This window comes from Cololabis saira, chromosome 5 (genome assembly GCF_033807715.1).
Source record: "Cololabis saira isolate AMF1-May2022 chromosome 5, fColSai1.1, whole genome shotgun sequence".
Taxonomy (NCBI): Eukaryota; Metazoa; Chordata; class Actinopteri; order Beloniformes; family Belonidae; genus Cololabis; species Cololabis saira.
In genome coordinates, this window is record NC_084591.1 from 3,233,767 (window position 1) to 3,253,455 (window position 19,689).

Here is a 19,689-nt window from a genome sequence, read left to right on the forward strand (position 1 = left end):
CTCTTAAAACCTGAATATTGGTAATAACCCGAATTTGCACGGCCATGTAAACACCAATAACCCCTTTGAATAACCCGAATTTGCTCATATTATGAAGCGAATATACGAATATGAGCCCTGGGTTACTCCATTTAAAACCTGAATATTGGGTCATGTAAACGCTAAATGGAACAGGAATCTGTTTTCTGCACATGCTCTGTTCGCGAGGAATCCTGGGGCCGGATTCACAAAACATTCTTATGAAAAAAAATCTTCAAGTGTCATTTTTTTCTTAAGTTCAGTCTTAAGAAGAAAAAAGAAGAAGTCATATTCTCCAAAAAAGTTCTTAAGTATTTTCTCAACTTTCTTCTTAAGTTTCTTCTTAAGAAAAAACTTAAGAATAAATGGTATTCTTGAAATAAAAGTTCTCAAATTTGTTCTTGACTTTTTTCTTAACTTTAAGACAACCTTGACCTGTCTTAAAATTTATTCTGTGAAAAGGTAATAATAATAATAATAATAATAATAATAATAATAATTAAAGCTGCAAGCAGCGATGAACGGGCCCTCGCACTCAAGGCCACCGCCCCCCATAAGCATATCACAAACGACACCACCCACGACTTCCTATGTCAAACCATTCAAAAGTTATAGCAGAAAAAAGGGACAACCAATCAGAAGAAGGGGTGGGGCTAATTCAGGCCAATGAAGGTCAAGGACTCCATACAGAATCTGATGACACCACCCACGACTCTCTATGTCAAACCATTCCAAAGTTATAGCAGAAAATCGGGACAACCAATCAGAAGAAGAGGCGGGTCTAATTTGCACCAATTATGGTCAAGGACTCAATACCGAGTCCGATGACACCACCCACGACTCTCTATGTCAAACCATTCAAAAGTTATAGCAGAAAAAAGTATTCTAGGGGGCGCTGTTGAGCCATTAGGCCACGCCCATTCATGCAAACCATGAAATATCAAATTTATCCCCAGGCCTGGCTTGGTGCAAAATTTGGTGACTTTTGGAGAACTATCAAATATGGACCAATCAGATGAAGGGGGCGCACTTTTTGGCGTCGAGTGTTGCCACGTTAACGCTTTTGAATGAGAAAAGTAATGCGCGTCGTCGCAGGAAGGAGACGCACATGTTGATGTAAAAAAAAAAACACAAAAATTGCTGACAATAATCCTTACATTGAGCTGGGATCAATCCCACGATCTCCCACACAAAAGACGGTGACATTACCGCTGAGCCACGAATCAGCTTGGCTATTTTCTGACTGACTGAGTTAGGAGATACCAACATAGCGATGTAATCTGAGTCCCGAATTGTTTTTTCGTAATTTTTAAAATATTTGTAAGATATAAATATTAGTAAAACCCCACTATTTGTTCTTTTGTGAATAGCATGTTCCAGTCTTTACTTCCTAGACACACACACTGCATGGAAGGGAGCGTTTGATTTATTGTTCACGTAACATTACTTTTATTTTTTCACAACCAAACCACGCACTTTATTTATGTCATTTGCACCGGGCAAGGACAAAAAATAAATGATTCCACCAAAATTCCAGAGATTTTTGTGGTTTTCTGGATATCTCACTCCAAAGACAGGAACGCTCTAGCTGAGCTAAGACTCAGCTACTTATTTCAATTTGACCTACTGGCTTAGGACAGACCAACATATCGATATTTAGTGATGTAAGTCTTGGACTGTTTTTTTCTCATTTTTTTAAATATTTGTAAGTTATAAATAATAGTAAAACCCTACTATTTTAATTATTACTTTTTCTGTAACCATTCTGCCAAGGTTGTAACCGGGCTGAGCCGGGAATATTTATGACGTCACCACATTACAGGGAGCTGATTGGTCGGGGGGAGGGGCCGTCACCACCCTCCGCGCCACTGATTGGTCGGGGGCGGGGCCGTCATCACCCTACTCGCCACTGATTGGTCGGGGGGCGGGGCCGTCACCACCCTCCGCGCCACTGATTGGTCGGGGGGCGGGGCCGTCATCACCCTACTCGCCACTGATTGGTCGGGGGGCGGGGCCGTCATCACCTTCCGCGCCACTGATTGGTCGGGGGGCGGGGCCGGCAGACGTTTGAATCAGGAAGCGGGAGTCAGCGCGAGAGCGACTAGCGGCTCGTGGCGATTTTATTATAAAAAAGGACAACCAATCAGAAGAAGGGGTGGGGCTAATTCAGGCCAATGAAGGTAAAGGACTCCATAAAGAATTTGATGACCCCACCCACGACTCCCTATGTCAAACCATTCCAAAGTTATAGCAGAAAATCGGGACAACCAATCAGAAGAAGGGGCGGGGCTAATTAAGGCCAACGAAGTTTAAGAACTCAGTAGAAAGTCCCATGACACCACCCACGACTCTCTATGTCAAACCATTAAAAAGTTATAGCAGAAAAAAGGGACAACCAATCAGAAGAAGGGGCGTGGCTAATTCAGGCCAATGAAGGTCAAAGACTCCATAAAGAATCTGATGACACCACCCACGACTTCCTATGTCAAACCATTCAAAAGTTATGGCAGAGAAAAGTTTTCTAGGGGGCGCTGTTGAGCCGTTAGGCCACGCCCATTAATGCAAACCATGAAATATCAAATTTATCGCCAAGTCTGGCTTGCATGCAAAATTTGGTGACTTTTGGGAAACTATCAAATATGGACCAATCAGATGAAGGGGGGGCGCGCTTTTTGGCGTCTAGCGTCGCCACGGTAACACTTTTGAAAGAGAAAAGTAATGCGCATAGTCGCAGGATGGAGACGCACATTTTGATGTATAACACATCTGGGTTCACGATACGGTTCGGGCCGTATTAATTCTCGAAGGAATGGCATATATTGCTCCAAAATTACGTGATTAATTAAGAATGTTCAAAATGGCCGACTTCCTGTTCGGTTTAGGCCATGGCGCCAAGAGACTTTTCTTTAAGTAGCGACATGATAAAGATGTGTACCGATTTTCGTTCATGTACGTCAAACCGTATTCTGGGGCTTGAGGCGCAAAGTTTTTTCTGTCTGAACCAATCAGATGATGGGTGGGCGCGCTTTTTGGCGTCTAGCGTCGCCACGGTAACGCTTTTGAGAGAGAAAAGTAATGCGTGGTGTCGGAGGATGGAGACGCACATTTTGATGTATAACACACATGGGGGCTCGTTACGGTTCGGGCCGTATTAACTGCCGAAGGAATGGCATAAATTTCGCCAAAATGACACGATTAATTCAAAATGGCCGACATCCTGTTCGGTTTCGGGCATGACTCCAAGAGACTTTTCTTTAAGTTGTGCAATGATACAGGTGTGTACTGATTTTCGTGCATGTAGGTCAAACCGTATCGTGGGGCTTGAGGCACAAAGTTTTCCGGGGGGCGCTGTTGAGCCATTTTGCCACGCCCATTAATGCAAACTATAAAATATCAAATTTTTCGCCAGGCCTGGTTTGCGTGCAAAATTTGGTGACTTTTTGGGCACGTTTAGGGGGGCAAAAAGGCCCTCCTTTCGTCAGAAAAATAATAATAATAATAATAACGCGAAGAATTCCTACAGATACAATAGGGCCTTCGCACTGAAGGTGCTCGGGCCCTAATAATAATAAGATTCTAATATCACCTTTTTCAACACATTTTAGACAAGTTTAGACTAGTAGGTCATAGTTTGAGGATATACTTTGTAATTAATTACACAAAGAGCCTGTTAACTGTTTGTTAGCATGTTAGTTAGCGTGGTAGTTAATTATTATTAATTTTCCCCAATAGTATTTTTTTCACACATTAATCTCATCCACCATAACCTTGAAAAGTTCCTGCATCTCTTTCTCTCCTTCTCCATGTTTAGTGAGAGACTGACGGTTAAGACGCAAACTACCTGTATATATATATATATATATATATATATGTATGTATATATATATATATATATATATATATATATATATATATATATATATGTATGTATATATATACATACATACATACATACACACACACACACACACCGGTATATATATATATATATATATATATATATATATATATATATATATATATATATATATATATATATATATATGTTTTGTTGTTTGTTGGCGCGTGCAATGCAATTAATTATTTTAAGAAGTTCTTAAGCAGAAAAAATAAGAAATTCGTAAGAAATGACAGTTCTTAAGACGGTTCTTAAGTAAATATTGAGGAATTGCACTTAAGAACTTTCTAGAACAGGAGGAGACCTGAGCTCAGTGCAGGAACTCCCGGGGTTGGTAGAGGGAGCAATGCCCAGGACTGTTAGGTAGGAGCACTGGGGGATATAATGGGGAAAAAACCGGGATAAAAATATTAAAAAAAAAAAAACTTTCTTATGAACTTCTTAATTGTAGATCTTAAGACATTTCTTAAGATCGTTCTTAAGAACATATTGGTGAATCCGGCCCCTGGTCTTTTGAGTCCAGGAAGTTCTTCTAAACACGGAGAAACCAAGACCAGGAGGAGACTAATCACTTCATAAATGTAATGAAGGATATGAACATTTCTGCATTTGTAGACGGTAGAAAGTACCGGGATAGAAGATTTACAAGAAGTTGAGAGAAAAGTTGCGGGAAGCAGCATTTGTTTTGAATTTGGATACAGGAAGAAGAAGCAGAAATGACGGGAATTACGTCATGACGTTCTCCGTGCGTCGCTGGTTTGATCCAGATATCCTGAATGATTAATTATAGGTCTGTGTTGAAAAGATCGATTCTTCGATTTTAAATCGATTCTCATATTAATTCCTAAAAATCGATTCATATGTCTAAAGATCGATTAAATTAAAAAAAAAAAAAAAAAAAAAAGTCATCATTACATTACAACTTTTGGTACTTTTTTTGTTTATCCCCAAAAAAGGAATATTTTGTTGGACACGAGAATAACTGGTGCCATGTTTTTGCCTTTAAATATGTTTATATTTATAAGGTATGAAAACATTAAAGTTTTCAGTTATAATTGCAAACATTGTCTATATTTCTTTGCTTTATATACTGACTTGGGTTTACATTTGCAAAAATGTTAAAAACCAAATTCTCAAAAATGGAGAAAAAATAAAAGCGATTTCCTCCGTCTCTGTTTCCTCCCTGGATCTGTTTGATAATTCTGACCCACATGATGTTTCTGAAAGCAGTTCTATCAGCTTTCTGGGAGCTGATTGGTCCTTACAGCATCATTAGCTGCAATACTTGCTGTTTAATCTGAATATAATACTAGTAGTAATATTTTGCAGAACTACAGTCATATAATTCATGCAACAGCTCAAAAAACAGTTTTAATAACACTAACCCAAATCAATATCGGATCAAATCGGATCGAATCAAATCGTGATAATCGATTCTGAATCTTAAGAATCGGAATCGAATCGATTCTTGATATTTGAATGGATCCCCAGCCTTAATTAATTACCATGTAAACAGGGATAACCCTGTTTGCTCACGCATGGAAACGGAATATTCCGAATGTTTCAGCAACCGGAATATTAGCAATAACCCCAATTTTGACTGCATGGAAACGCAGTCTGTGTCTCTGTGTGTGTGTTTGAAACCAGGACCTTCAGACCTGAATCCAGGACCTGGACCAGGACCAGGACCAGGTCCTGAATCCAGGACCAGGACCTGAATCCAGGACCTGGTCCTGGATCCAGGACCAGGTCCTGCTACCAGACCTCTACCAGCTTCCTACCTGCTCATCGGAGCCGTCTGCCGTTACCATGGTAACGGAGTGAGTGCCTTGCGTTGCCAGCTCGTGTGCTGGGATGGTGATGGTGGTTCCTTCCTGCGTTACCATGGTGATGGTTCCTCCCATGGCCTGCAGGTCCGCCTCCGAGATGCTGACCTGGTGGGGGGGGGAGTTCAGCCCTGATCAATCACAACATCACCACCGATCAATAACCATCACCACCGATCAATCACAACCATCACCACCGATCAATAACCATCACCACCGATCAATAACCATCACCACCGATCAATCACCACCGATCAATCACAACCATCACCCCCGATCAATCACAACCATCACCACAGATCAATCACAACCATCACCACCGATCAATCACAACCATCACCACAGATCAATCACAACCATCACCACAGATCAATCACAACCATCACCACAGATCAATCACAACCATCACCACCGATCAATCACCACCATCACCACCGATCAATCACCACCGATCAATCACCACCATCACCACCGATCAATCACCACCGATCAATCACAACCATCACCACCGATCAATCACCACCGATCAATCACAACCATCACCACCGATCAATACTGAGGTACCGATCACCGTTATTGATGAACCGATCACCCTTATTGATGAACTGATCACCATTATTGATGAACCGATCATTATTGATGAACTGATCACCATTATTGATGAACCGATCATTATTGATGAACTGATCACCCTTATTGATGAACCGATCACCCTTATTGATGAACTGATCACCGTTATTGATGAACTGATCACCCTTATTGATGAACCGATCACCCTTATTGATGAACCGATCACCCTTATTGATGAACTGATCACCGTTATTGATGAACTGATCACCCTTATTGATGAACCGATCACCCTTATTGATGAACCGATCACCCTTATTGATGAACCGATCACCCTTATTGATGAACCGATCACCCTTATTGATGAACTGATCACCCTTATTGATGAACCGAGCATTATTGATGAACTGATCACCCTTATTGATGAACCGAGCATTATTGATGAACCGATCACCATTATTGATAAACCGATCACCATTATTGATGAACTGATCACCCTTATTGATGAACCGATCACCGTTATTGATGAACCGATCACCCTTATTGATGAACCGATCATTATTGATGAACCGATCACCCTTATTGATGAACTGATCACCCTTATTGATGAACCGAGCATTATTGATGAACCGATCACCCTTATTGATGAACCGATCACCCTTATTGATGAACTGATCACCCTTATTGATGAACCGATCACCATTATTGATGAACCGATCACTGATGAGCAGATCATCATTATTAAAGAATCATTATTAGGATTATTATTATTAATAATAATAATAATAAATGTTGAGGGTGATAGTTAAATGTAATATTTAGAACAAGGATGCTTTACTGACAAAGATAAAATTGTCTTGAAGTAGTAATTTGAGCCCACGAAATTCTAATTTGAGCCCAAAATATATTCATTTATGGCCACAAAAGTCTAATTCTATGCTACCAAATACCAATTAGAGGCCAAGAAATAAAATGTGTTTGACACACAACACTAATTTGAGTCCACAGAATGTTAAATAAAGACCACAAAAATACTGATTTGAGCCCAAAGAGTTACGTTTGGCCTCAAATGTTTCAATTGTTGCCAAAAAATGATAATTTAAACCCTAGAAATATTAATTTAGGAACATGACATAATTATTTATAGCCACAAAATTCTTATTGTAGGCCAGCAGATTTAAAGTTCTGGCCAAAATATATAAGAACCGACCAGCAGACCTCTGGAACCAGGTTCAGAACCAGCTCAGACCCCCTGCTGGTCCTGGGTCTCCAGGTCTGTCCAGCCTGGACTCCAGTCCTCTTTACACCCGTAAACTCTACACCAGGGGTGTCAAACTCATTTTGCTTGGCGGGCCGGATTTGACCAATTTCTTTAATAACAAAAAAAAAATAACAAAAACGGTCTAATCCAATATCAGTTTAGTTAATTTTAAAGGAAATATGCACTTTGTTTACACTCTAATTATGTAAAATATATTTTTTCTTCAGGATCTTTTCTTGAAATTTCTCGTTTTTTTATAAATTATGTAAGATACTTTTAATATCATTTTACAAAGATAAACAGAAACAAGTATGTTTTTTTATATTTCGCTTTTTTATAGGAAATTTAATTAAAAGCTAAATCTTTCTTATTACATCCGAGAGTGTTTCTTTGTGATTTAGAGATTTTTCCAGTACAATTAAGTGTATTTATTTTGAAAAATTGGCGCGGATATTTACGCCAGTGTGCCGGAAAAGTCAGCACTTCTTTTTTAACTGTTTTACTTTGTCACTATCCTCGTATTCAAAACTGAAATTCTCAGAATAAATATCTTCTATCATCTTTTTTAGGAGTGATATTTTTCCTGCGAAAATATATAATAGTAGTCAGTTAATAAAAATAAACGACCGTCTACAAAGAAATAAAATCGGCAAATGCATTCTAGAAAACTAAAAAAAATGTAGAAAACTGCTCTTTGTGGAATAACGATGGATTTGTAGAAGAAATATATTATCGGATATGCTGCGATTCATGGCAATTATTTATGCCTTCCTTTTTAGTAAATTAACATTTTGTTTTTTTGCGTTGGAAACTTCTCCCGGGCCGCATGAAAACCTCTCGGGCCGCACATTTGCCACCCCTGCTCTGCAGCTTGACCAGTTACCTGCTGCTGCGTCCCGTCCTCCTGCGTTACCAGGGCGACGTGCTGCGGGCCCAGGTCCGTCTCCACGGGAGCCTGCTCCGGGCTGCACTCGTCTGCTTCCACCACGGAGGACGAGTAGCTCACGTTCGGGTCGTCGATGGCGTCTGGAACATTTATTCAGGATTATTGATTAGGGCTGCGAAGATTCCTCGATTACAAAAAATGATGGAGGAATTTCTTCGGCCTTGAAGCCTCGTTTAAATAAAAAATACATTTAAACTTCATGTTTCGCACAGGTTCTTTTTAATGTGACACAACGTGCTACATGCATGTGTCCCTTATGAAGCGGAAGAAGACGGTTCTGAATGTGAAGTTGCACAATTTAAAAGCAGTGTTTAAGAATACTTGTTATTTTTTATGGAGGATTATTAGGGCCATGCAGGAGAAAAAATATTTGAGAGGGAAGTTTTTTTTTTATTGTGCATTTCTAAAAAAAGCCGAAATGTCGAGAATAATGTTGAAATACAATTTCAAGAATAAAGTCGACATTTCAACTTTTTTCTCAACATTTCAACTCTTTTCTCAAAATTGTACTTCAACATTAATCTCGACATTTCAAGATTATTTTAATGTTATTTTAATGTTATTTTATTTTAGTTGTTTTTATTCACTTAGTTGTTGTTTTCTTATTATTATTATTTTTAATTTATGTTATTTGTGAAAGGGGCAGATCAGATAAGATTCTTCTTCTTTCTGCTCCCTTTTCATTCACAAGTTAGGAACATTTGTATTTTTATTTGTATTGAATTGTTTTTTTTTTAATGAAATAAAGAATAAAATGAAATGAAATGAAAATGAAATCTCGACATTTCGACTTTTTTTTCGAAGTGCATAATGAAAAAAGAATCTTCCTGCTCTAAAATATTATTTTTGTTTTTCTTCTGTCTGGCCCTAACACTTTTCCATAATTTTCGATACTACTAAAATAATTTTATTTACCGCATATTCTGGACTATAAGTCGATAAGTAAATTTAAGTCAACTTATGTGATAAATCATTAACACATTATTACCGGTTTATCATTTCACATGTTATTTTCACACTAAACCACAAGAGGGCGAACTGCAACTGACGATGAGTCTGACGTAAGCGACGTGGAAGAGGAAGAGCATCTTCTACCTCCGGAGTTAGAGGAGTTGTTTAAAAGTGACACCGAGGATGAAGATTTCATTGGATTTTAGTTATTTGGAATGATGAGAATGGTTTGGTAAACTTCTTAGCATGTTATTTATGCTATAGTTATCTGAATAACTCTTAATATGTTACGTTAACATACCAGGCTCGTTCTCAGTCGTGTCATGTAACGTCAGCACAACGTACAATTATTCAGCCTGTTGTTGTCTCTGTTCTAGTTTTATTTTAAATGGCCTTTCAACATGACATGTCTGTTCTTGGTGTTGGATTTTATTAAATACATTTCCCCCCAAAATGTGACTTTTTCCTTCTTTATTATGTATTTTATGGCTGGTGCGACTTATACTCCAGAAAATGGAACTAGTAACATAACAGTTTACTAGTTTGAGTAATATCTAAATACATGTAAATTATTCTCATTAAAGAAATAAATTGGTTGTTTTCAATCAAGTAATCCGTATTGTGCTCTATTGCAGTGATTCTTAACCATAGGGCCGCGGCCCACACTTGGGCCGCGAGCGCCATCTAGTGGGCCGCCAAAAAAAATTCAGTTTTGTACGTGTGGGCCGCGAGGGCCGCGGGACTGCATAGCAACTCCCGACCAAATGAGGAGAAGAAGACACTCAGCTAGCTGTACGTGTAATAGTAAGAGAAATGGTGTGTATTTATAGAGAAAATCCTTCATTTTGCACAGAGTAGGTTTAGATCCGCCAGGATCAGGGATCGATTAATTGGGTCTGCGCCCAGAGCGAGCGAGCGCGGCATGATCATTTATCCTGACTCGTCCCCGCGGCCGGGGAGGTCGGCTGAGGCTGCCGCTCGGGCGGTGGGCTCCGTCGTTACTGCTGAAGGATGGTAGATGTAGATGCGTGGGCTGTCGTGTCTGCTGGACTGGACTGTTCGGGCTTTCGAAAAAGCATCAGAAAGTAACTGCTGCAGCGCGACCAGAGAGCTGCGGTGCGGGCTGTGCCCGTCGCAGCTGATCAGGCTCGGATGAAACCCGACACACTGAGTCCTGACAACTTATTAATGTAAATAACTTAAAGTAAAATCAAACTAAGTTTTGTCCTCGCTGTATTTTTAAATATGCAACCCGGAATGGACAAATTCATCCTGTTCAGTCTTCCCACTGGGACAAAACCAGTGTCTCATACGTTCAGAGACCGTGGCGTTCAAAGTGCGAAAGTGAAACGCCACTGAAACAAAACAACGTTTTTCATCAAACATATCCACTCAAGTCTGAACTGAAGTCACAGAAAAGATCCAGATACAGCTGTGAAGCAGCTTTCTCCACAATGAACATAATTAAAACTAAATATCGTTCCAGGTTCACCAGCACCTTCTCATGTGCATGAGAACCTGACACCATCCAGCCCAGATTTAAAGTCCTGACAGGAGAAGTTAGAGCTCAGTTCTCTCACTGAACAACAGAAAGTGGGGGCATAAGATTATAATAAAAACTGCAAAACTGTTAAATTGTTAAGATGTGTTTATATTAATTTAGTATAAAAATGTGTTGAGACAATTAACAAAGAAAAGGGGAAATTCAAACTACTGGTGGAGAAATAAAATAAGATAGCATTTGAAAAATAAAATAAAATCTACTTTATTTTTAAGAGAAAAAAATATGTTTAATTCAGATCATTATAATATATATATATATATATATATATATATATATATATATATATATATATTATAATGTTCTGGACCTTCGCTTGAGTACATTTTCTCTAAATGGACCTCTTAAAGTTTTAGTTGAATACCCCTGCTATACAGTGTTTATATTTAATGGGCCCCGGGCCACTCTGTACTGAAAAAATTGGGCCCCAAGGTCAGAAAGGTTAAGAACCCCTGCTCTATTGTATATTTATAATTGGCAAAAAAAAGCAAAAGTAAGTTTTATCCGATTACTCGATGGAAAATTTCATAGAATAATTGATCACCAAAATATTTGATAGCTGCAGCCGTGTTATTGATCACCAGTGTTGTGCAAGTTCATACTAGTTCAAAGTTAAGTTCACATAATTTAAAAACAGTTCACATTCATAGTTCACCATTTTCACTTTGAAATAGTTCCAAATTCAGTTCATTCAGTTGTTATGCTAGTGTGTGCATTGTGGGTAATGTAGTGTGAAGTCGTCGTCCCAGTAGAAATAATCCAAAATAATCCGTTTCCCACTTTTGTTTTGATAATAAAAAACGGAAAATGGATCGTTATCCATTATCCGTTTTCCGATTTCATTGATGTGTTTGAAAATCGAAATTGGGAATTAAAAACAGCGAGTGGAAAACTCTTTTCTCTATTTCCTATTGGTTTCCAGTATGTTAGAGTTCAGTCCATGTTATTGATTATTGATTGGACGCTGCAGCTGAACGGACCGTCACAACATCACTGCAGTTTCATGACGGAGTGAAGACAGATTACAGATTAAACTCATGTTTCACTCCCAGGTTTCATATTTGATTTATTTTCTGTTTCAACATTAAAAAAATCTAAAACTGTTAATTTTCAATCTGATGAACAAAAGAACCAGAAACAACTTTCTTCATTTATTACTGCGCATGTGCAATCCCCCCATTTGTCCAATCCTTGTTTTCAGTATCCTTGGAAACAAATAGGAAATAGAGAAAAGAGTTTTACACTCGCTGTTTGGTCCGTGTATCTTTTGGTCATTGGATTTTTCCATCATGAGTGGGAATCAAAAAACAAAAAACGATTGGTTTATTTGATTTTCCTTTTAAAACAAAAAACAAATATTGAATACACTGCATTTTTTCTTTTTCTGTGTTAATATGACTTAACAAAGATTCAAAATACGCTTTTATTTTCGTTTTCTATTTCATATAAGAAAAATGAAATCACTAGTAAACAGGAACGAAAAAACGAACCAAAAACAACCGTTTATTCATATTCGTGCACCGGAAGCTGGCATTTACAACCGAGTGAACTTAGTTCTGGATATTTGACAGGCATTCCTGTGACAATTCTCTCCAGGGGAAGTTTGATTTTAATATTTTATTGGTCGGGTTTACGTGACTCGGAATGGCTCTGTACGCTGCAGTTCGGGTAACCATGGTTACCATGGCGGCGCTGAAACAACAGATTAAGGATTATTTTTTAAAGATTGATTAAGGACTTGTTCCACAGCGGTTTGACGCACAATGACATTTCCTGCACGTTGCAGCAGATGTGTCTCCTGCAATGCTCAGAAATGAGCGTCAGAAGATTCTGTGCTCGGCATGATCTGAGGAGAAAAAGACGCAGAGCTGGAGAGCGCTTTGATTCAATCTATTTATGAGGTTTTTATTCAGATGTCCACAGTATATTGTAAATATACACACTGCATGCGACGCGAGCGAGAGTCAGCGTCAAAAACAGTTCCATTGCTTTATTTTGTTATTTGCACCGTCTATACTGGTTGCGAGCGACGCGGCGTCGTTTTGAGCTGGACTTATGTCGCACGCCCTGCTTCTATTTTCTTCCCGTCGGTCGCTTTGAAAGCCGGTTGAAAGTTGAAAAAAAAGTTGAAAGCGCTGTAGGAAACAGTCATTTCAATACAAGAACCTCAATAAAGTGTCAGCTGCTGGAGGGAGATCGCCAGGCTGGAAGGTTCTGATAAGATAATAAGATATAATAAGAATCTTATCTTATTAGGGCGTAGGTTTAGGTACGGCGTAGGTTACGCGGCGACGCGCACCGTTCGGTGACTGCGCCGCGTAACCTACGCTGTAAGGTCTGCGTTGGTGTAACGCGGAACCATAAATCAGCCTTTTAAAAGGCGAGTCTCAGCTGTCAATCAAAATAACGTGGTAGAACCTAGATCCATGGGTAGAACGTGGGGCCGATGACGCGTTCAGTGTTTCAGGACAGAGCGGGTCCGATGCCACGCAGTGTGACGCGACAGTCGGACGCTCGCATGCAGTTACAGGCTGTTAGGGAGCCGTAGCCTAATTTTTGTTGACTGTTTTTTACTGATCACTGATCACCCCGATCACGTTTGCAGTGTACACGTTTAAAACCCATTAAGCATGTCGGAAGGCCGTTGTGGCTGAGTTTTGTCATTAAACGCCATAAAACTTCTCTCGGACTCAGCGTGCTTGGCAGCGCGTCATGCAAATATACAGGACCTACAATAAACTCTCAAGCGGCTCTTAAAAGTACAGGAAAGCCGCAATACCGGCTCTCTGTGTTCACTGGGGGTGCATGCTGGAGAAGGTCGGGTTGGAAGAACCCTGAGAGAGCTCCATCAGCCATGCCATGAATTCCGGCGTCAGGTAACCTAAAGTTTGTGCTGCAGTGCAATTTATAGGCTACATATAATGGTAATCACGTGGATACCTCACGCGTGGGACTAAATTAATTCTTCCAACCCGACCTTCTCCAGCATGCACCCCCAGTGAACACAGATTGCCGGTCATTCGGCCATGATGAATCAAAGCGCTCTCCAGCTCTGCGTCTTTTTCTCCTGCCGAGCACAGAATCTTCTGACGCTCATTTCTGAGCATTGCAGGAGACACATCTGCTGCAACGTGCAGGAAATGTCATTGTGCATCAAACCGCTGTGGAACAAGTCCTTAATCAATCTTTAAAAAATAATCCTTAATCTGTTGTTTCAGCGCCGCCATGGTAACCATGGTTACCCGAACTGCAGCATACAGAGCCATTTCCGAGTCACGTAAACCCGACCAATTAAATATTAAAATCAAACTTCCCCTGGAGAGAATTGTCACAGGAATGCCTGTCAAATATCCAGAACGTTCACTCGGTTGTAAATGCCAGCTTCCGGTGCACGAATATGAATAAACGGTTGTTTTTGGTTCGTTTTTTCCTTCCTGTTGACTAGGGATTTCATTTTTCTTATATGAAATAGAAAACGAAAATAGAAGCGTATTTTGAATCTTTGTTAAGTCATATTAACACAGAAAAAGAAAAATGCAGTGTAATTCAATATTTGTTTTTTGTTTTAAAAGGAAAATCAAATAAACCAATCGTTTTTTGTTTTTTGATTCCCACTCATGACGGAAAAATCCAATGACCAAAAGATACACGGACCCAACAGGAAGGAAAAAACGAACCAAAAACAACCGTTTATTCATATTCGTGCACCGGAAGCTGGCATTTACAACCGAGTGAACTTAGTTCTGGATATTTAACAGGCATTCCTGTGACAATTCTCTCCAGGGGAAGTTTGATTTTAATATTTTATTGGTCGGGTTTACGTGACTCGGAAATGGCTCTGTACGCGGCAGTTCGGGTAACCATGGCAACCATAGCGGCGCTGAAACAACAGATTAAGGATTATTTTTTAAAGATTGATTAAGGACTTGTTCCACAGCGGTTTGACGCACAATGACATTTCCTGCACGTTGCAGCAGATGAGTCTCCTGCAATGCTCAGAAATGAGCGTCAGAAGATTCTGTGCTCGGCATGATCTGAGGAGAAAAAGACGCAGAGCTGGAGAGCGCTTTGATTCATCATGGCCGAATGACCGGCTATCTGTCTTCACTGGGGGTGCATGCTGGAGAAGGTCGGGTTGGAAGAATTAATTTAGTCCCACGCGTGAGGAATCCACGTGATTATCATTATATGTATAAATTGCACTGCAGCACAAACTTTACCTGACGCCTGAATTCATGGCTGATGGAGCTCTCTCAGGTTCTTCCAACCCGACCTTCTCCAGCAAGCACCCCCAGTGAAGACAGATAGCCGGTATTGCGGCTTTCCTGTACTTTTAAGAGCCGCTTGAGAGTTTATTGTTAGGTCCTGTATATTTGCATGACGCGCTGCTGACAGAGAAGGCTACGCTGAGTCCGACAGAAGTTTTATGGCGTTTAATGACAAAACTCAGCCACAACGGCCTTCCGACATGCTTAATGGGTTTTAAACGTGTACACTGCAAACGTGATCGGGGTGATCAGTGTTCAGTACAAAGCTGTCAACAAAAATTAGGCTACGGCTCCCTAACAGCCTGTCCTAACTGCATGCGAGCGTCCGACTGTCGCGCCGCAATGCGTGGCATCGGACCCGCTCTGAAGCCGTTATCGGCCCCACGTTCTACCGCGTTCTTTTGATTGACAGCTGAGACTCGCCTTTTAGAAGGCTGATTTATGGTTCCGCGTTACACCAACGCAGACCTTACAGCGTAGGGTACGCGGCGCGGTCACCGAACGGTGCGCGTCGCCGCGCACCCTACGCTGTAGGCTACGCCGTCGATTTTACGCGGAACCATAAATCAGCCTTTATTCACCCGCCCGTGCGCTCCTGAAAGAAACTCCTAACATTAGCCGACTCCTAAAAGAGTAAAGGGACAAGTAAAAGATGGGTGATTACTTGTAATCTCCCTATGTTTGTACTTTCTAAACAGAAAACAAGCTTATTATTCGGTGGAATAAGTGGGGAAAAAACCGAACAATTAATAACGGCGTGTGATTACGCAATCAAACAGCGAACAGCTGGAGTGACCGGCGTGCGGTGCAAACATGTCAGCATGTCAGATCATTACTGGGATGTGGGGAAAAAGCAGAGGACACGATCAATCCGGCAGGATCCGGGACAAATGAAGCCCTAATAAGATTAAGATAAGATTCTTATTATATCTTATTATCTTATCAGAACCTTCCAGCCTGGCGATCTCCCTCCAGCAGCTGCCACTTTATTGAAGTTCTTGTATTGAAATGACTGTTTCCTACAGCGCTTTACACTTTTTTTTCAACTTTCAACCGGCTTTCAACGCGAGCGACGGGAAGAAAATAGAAGCAGGGCGTGCGACAAAAGTCCAGCTCAAAACGACGCCGCGTCGCTCGCAACCAGTGTAGACAGTGCAATAAAAAATAAAGCAATGGAACTGTTTTTGACGCTGACTCTCGCTCGCGTCGCATGCAGTGTGTATATTTGCAATATACTGTGGACATCTGAATAAAAACCTCATAAATAGATTGAATCAAAGCGCTCTCCAGCTCTGCGTAGCCTTTTTCTCCTCAGATCATGCCGAGCACAGAATCTTCTGACGCTCATTTCTGAGCATTGCAGGAGACACATCTGCTGCAACGTGCAGGAAATGTCATTGTGCATCAAACCGCTGTGGAACAAGTCCTTAATCAATCTTTAAAAAATAATCCTTAATCTGTTGTTTCAGCGCCGCCATGGTAACCATGGTTACCCGAACTGCAGCATACAGAGCCATTTCCGAGTCACGTAAACCCGACCAATAAAATATTAAAATCAAACTTCCCCTGGAGAGAATTGTCACAGGAATGCCTGTCAAATATCCAGAACGTTCACTCGGTTGTAAATGCCAGCTTCCGGTGCACGAATATGAATAAACGGTTGTTTTTGGTTCGTTTTTTCCTTCCTGTTGACTAGGGATTTCATTTTTCTTATATGAAATAGAAAACGAAAATAGAAGCGTATTTTGAATCTTTGTTAAGTCATATTAACACAGAAAAAGAAAAATGCAGTGTAATTCAATATTTGTTTTTTGTTTTAAAAGGAAAATCAAATAAACCAATCGTTTTTTGTTTTTTGATTCCCACTCATGACGGAAAAATCCAATGACCAAAAGATACACGGACCCAACAGGAAGGAAAAAACGAACCAAAAACAACCGTTTATTCATATTCGTGCACCGGAAGCTGGCATTTACAACCGAGTGAACTTAGTTCTGGATATTTAACAGGCATTCCTGTGACAATTCTCTCCAGGGGAAGTTTGATTTTAATATTTTATTGGTCGGGTTTACGTGACTCGGAAATGGCTCTGTACGCGGCAGTTCGGGTAACCATGGCAACCATAGCGGCGCTGAAACAACAGATTAAGGATTATTTTTTAAAGATTGATTAAGGACTTGTTCCACAGCGGTTTGACGCACAATGACATTTCCTGCACGTTGCAGCAGATGAGTCTCCTGCAATGCTCAGAAATGAGCGTCAGAAGATTCTGTGCTCGGCATGATCTGAGGAGAAAAAGACGCAGAGCTGGAGAGCGCTTTGATTCATCATGGCCGAATGACCGGCTATCTGTCTTCACTGGGGGTGCATGCTGGAGAAGGTCGGGTTGGAAGAATTAATTTAGTCCCACGCGTGAGGAATCCACGTGATTATCATTATATGTATAAATTGCACTGCAGCACAAACTTTACCTGACGCCGGAATTCATGGCTGATGGAGCTCTCTCAGGTTCTTCCAACCCGACCTTCTCCAGCAAGCACCCCCAGTGAAGACAGATAGCCGGTATTGCGGCTTTCCTGTACTTTTAAGAGCCGCTTGAGAGTTTATTGTTAGGTCCTGTATATTTGCATGACGCGCTGCTGACAGAGAAGGCTACGCTGAGTCCGACAGAAGTTTTATGGCGTTTAATGACAAAACTCAGCCACAACGGCCTTCCGACATGCTTAATGGGTTTTAAACGTGTACACTGCAAACGTGATCGGGGTGATCAGTGTTCAGTACAAAGCTGTCAACAAAAATTAGGCTACGGCTCCCTAACAGCCTGTCCTAACTGCATGCGAGCGTCCGACTGTCGCGCCGCAATGCGTGGCATCGGACCCGCTCTGAACGCGTTATCGGCCCCACGTTCTACCGCGTTCTTTTGATTGACAGCTGAGACTCGCCTTTTAGAAGGCTGATTTATGGTTCCGCGTTACACCAACGCAGACCTTACAGCGTAGCGTACGCGGCGCGGTCACCGAACGGTGCGCGTCGCCGCGCACCCTACGCTGTAGGCTACGCCGTCGATTTTACGCGGAACCATAAATCAGCCTTTATTCACCCGCCCGTGCGCTCCTGAAAGAAACTCCTAACATTAGCAGACTCCTAAAAGAGTAAAGGGACAAGTAAAAGATGGGTGATTACTTGTAATCTCCCTATGTTTGTACTTTCTAAACAGAAAACAAGCTTATTATTCGGTGGAATAAGTGGGGAAAAAACCGAACAATTAATAACGGCGTGTGATTACGCAATCAAACAGCGAACAGCTGGAGTGACCGGCGTGCGGTGCAAACATGTCAGCATGTCAGATCATTACTGGGATGTGGGGAAAAAGCAGAGGACACGATCAATCCGGCAGGATCCGGGACAAATGAAGCCCTAATAAGATTAAGATAAGATTCTTATTATATCTTATTATCTTATCAGAACCTTCCAGCCTGGCGATCTCCCTCCAGCAGCTGCCACTTTATTGAAGTTCTTGTATTGAAATGACTGTTTCCTACAGCGCTTTACACTTTTTTTTCAACTTTCAACCGGCTTTCAACGCGAGCGACGGGAAGAAAATAGAAGCAGGGCGTGCGACAAAAGTCCAGCTCAAAACGACGCCGCGTCGCTCGCAACCAGTGTAGACAGTGCAATAAAAAATAAAGCAATGGAACTGTTTTTGACGCTGACTCTCGCTCGCGTCGCATGCAGTGTGTATATTTGCAATATACTGTGGACATCTGAATAAAAACCTCATAAATAGATTGAATCAAAGCGCTCTCCAGCTCTGCGTAGCCTTTTTCTCCTCAGATCATGCCGAGCACAGAATCTTCTGACGCTCATTTCTGAGCATTGCAGGAGACACATCTGCTGCAACGTGCAGGAAATGTAATTGTGCGTCAAACCGCTGTGGAACAAGTCCTTAATCAATCTTTAAAAAATAATCCTTAATCTGTTGTTTCAGCGCCGCTATGGTTGCCATGGTTACCCGAACTGCAGCGTACAGAGCCATTTCCGAGTCACGTAAACCCGACCAATAAAATATTAAAATCAAACTTCCCCTGGAGAGAATTGTCACAGGAATGCCTGTTAAATATCCAGAACTAAGTTCACTCGGTTGTAAATGCCAGCTTCCGGTGCACGAATATGAATAAACGGTTGTTTTTGGTTCGTTTTTTCCTTCCTGTTGACTAGGGATTTCATTTTTCTTATATGAAATAGAAAACAAAAATAAAAGCGTATTTTGAATCTTTGTTAAATCATATTAACACAGAAAAAGAAAAAATGCAGTGTATTCAATATTTGTTTTTTGTTTTAAAAGGAAAATCAAATAAACCAATCGTTTTTTGTTTTTTGATTCCCACTCATG

The 19,689-nt window shown here is 40.8% G+C and overlaps 1 protein-coding gene across 5 annotated transcripts in view; it reads right to left on the minus strand.

The window, feature by feature from the left end:
• The window catches only part of znf143b (zinc finger protein 143b), a 49,894-nt gene that overhangs the window by 6,876 nt on the left and 23,329 nt on the right, over positions 1-19,689 (minus strand). For all 5 annotated transcript variants that reach the window (XM_061720774.1, XM_061720777.1, XM_061720776.1 and 2 more), the window contains exons 12-13: positions 8,454-8,596; positions 5,698-5,850 (exon numbers count right to left, since the gene is read on the minus strand). In XM_061720774.1, coding sequence (XP_061576758.1) covers positions 5,698-5,850; positions 8,454-8,596 — 296 coding nt within the window. The remainder of the gene's footprint in view (positions 1-5,697; positions 5,851-8,453; positions 8,597-19,689) is intronic.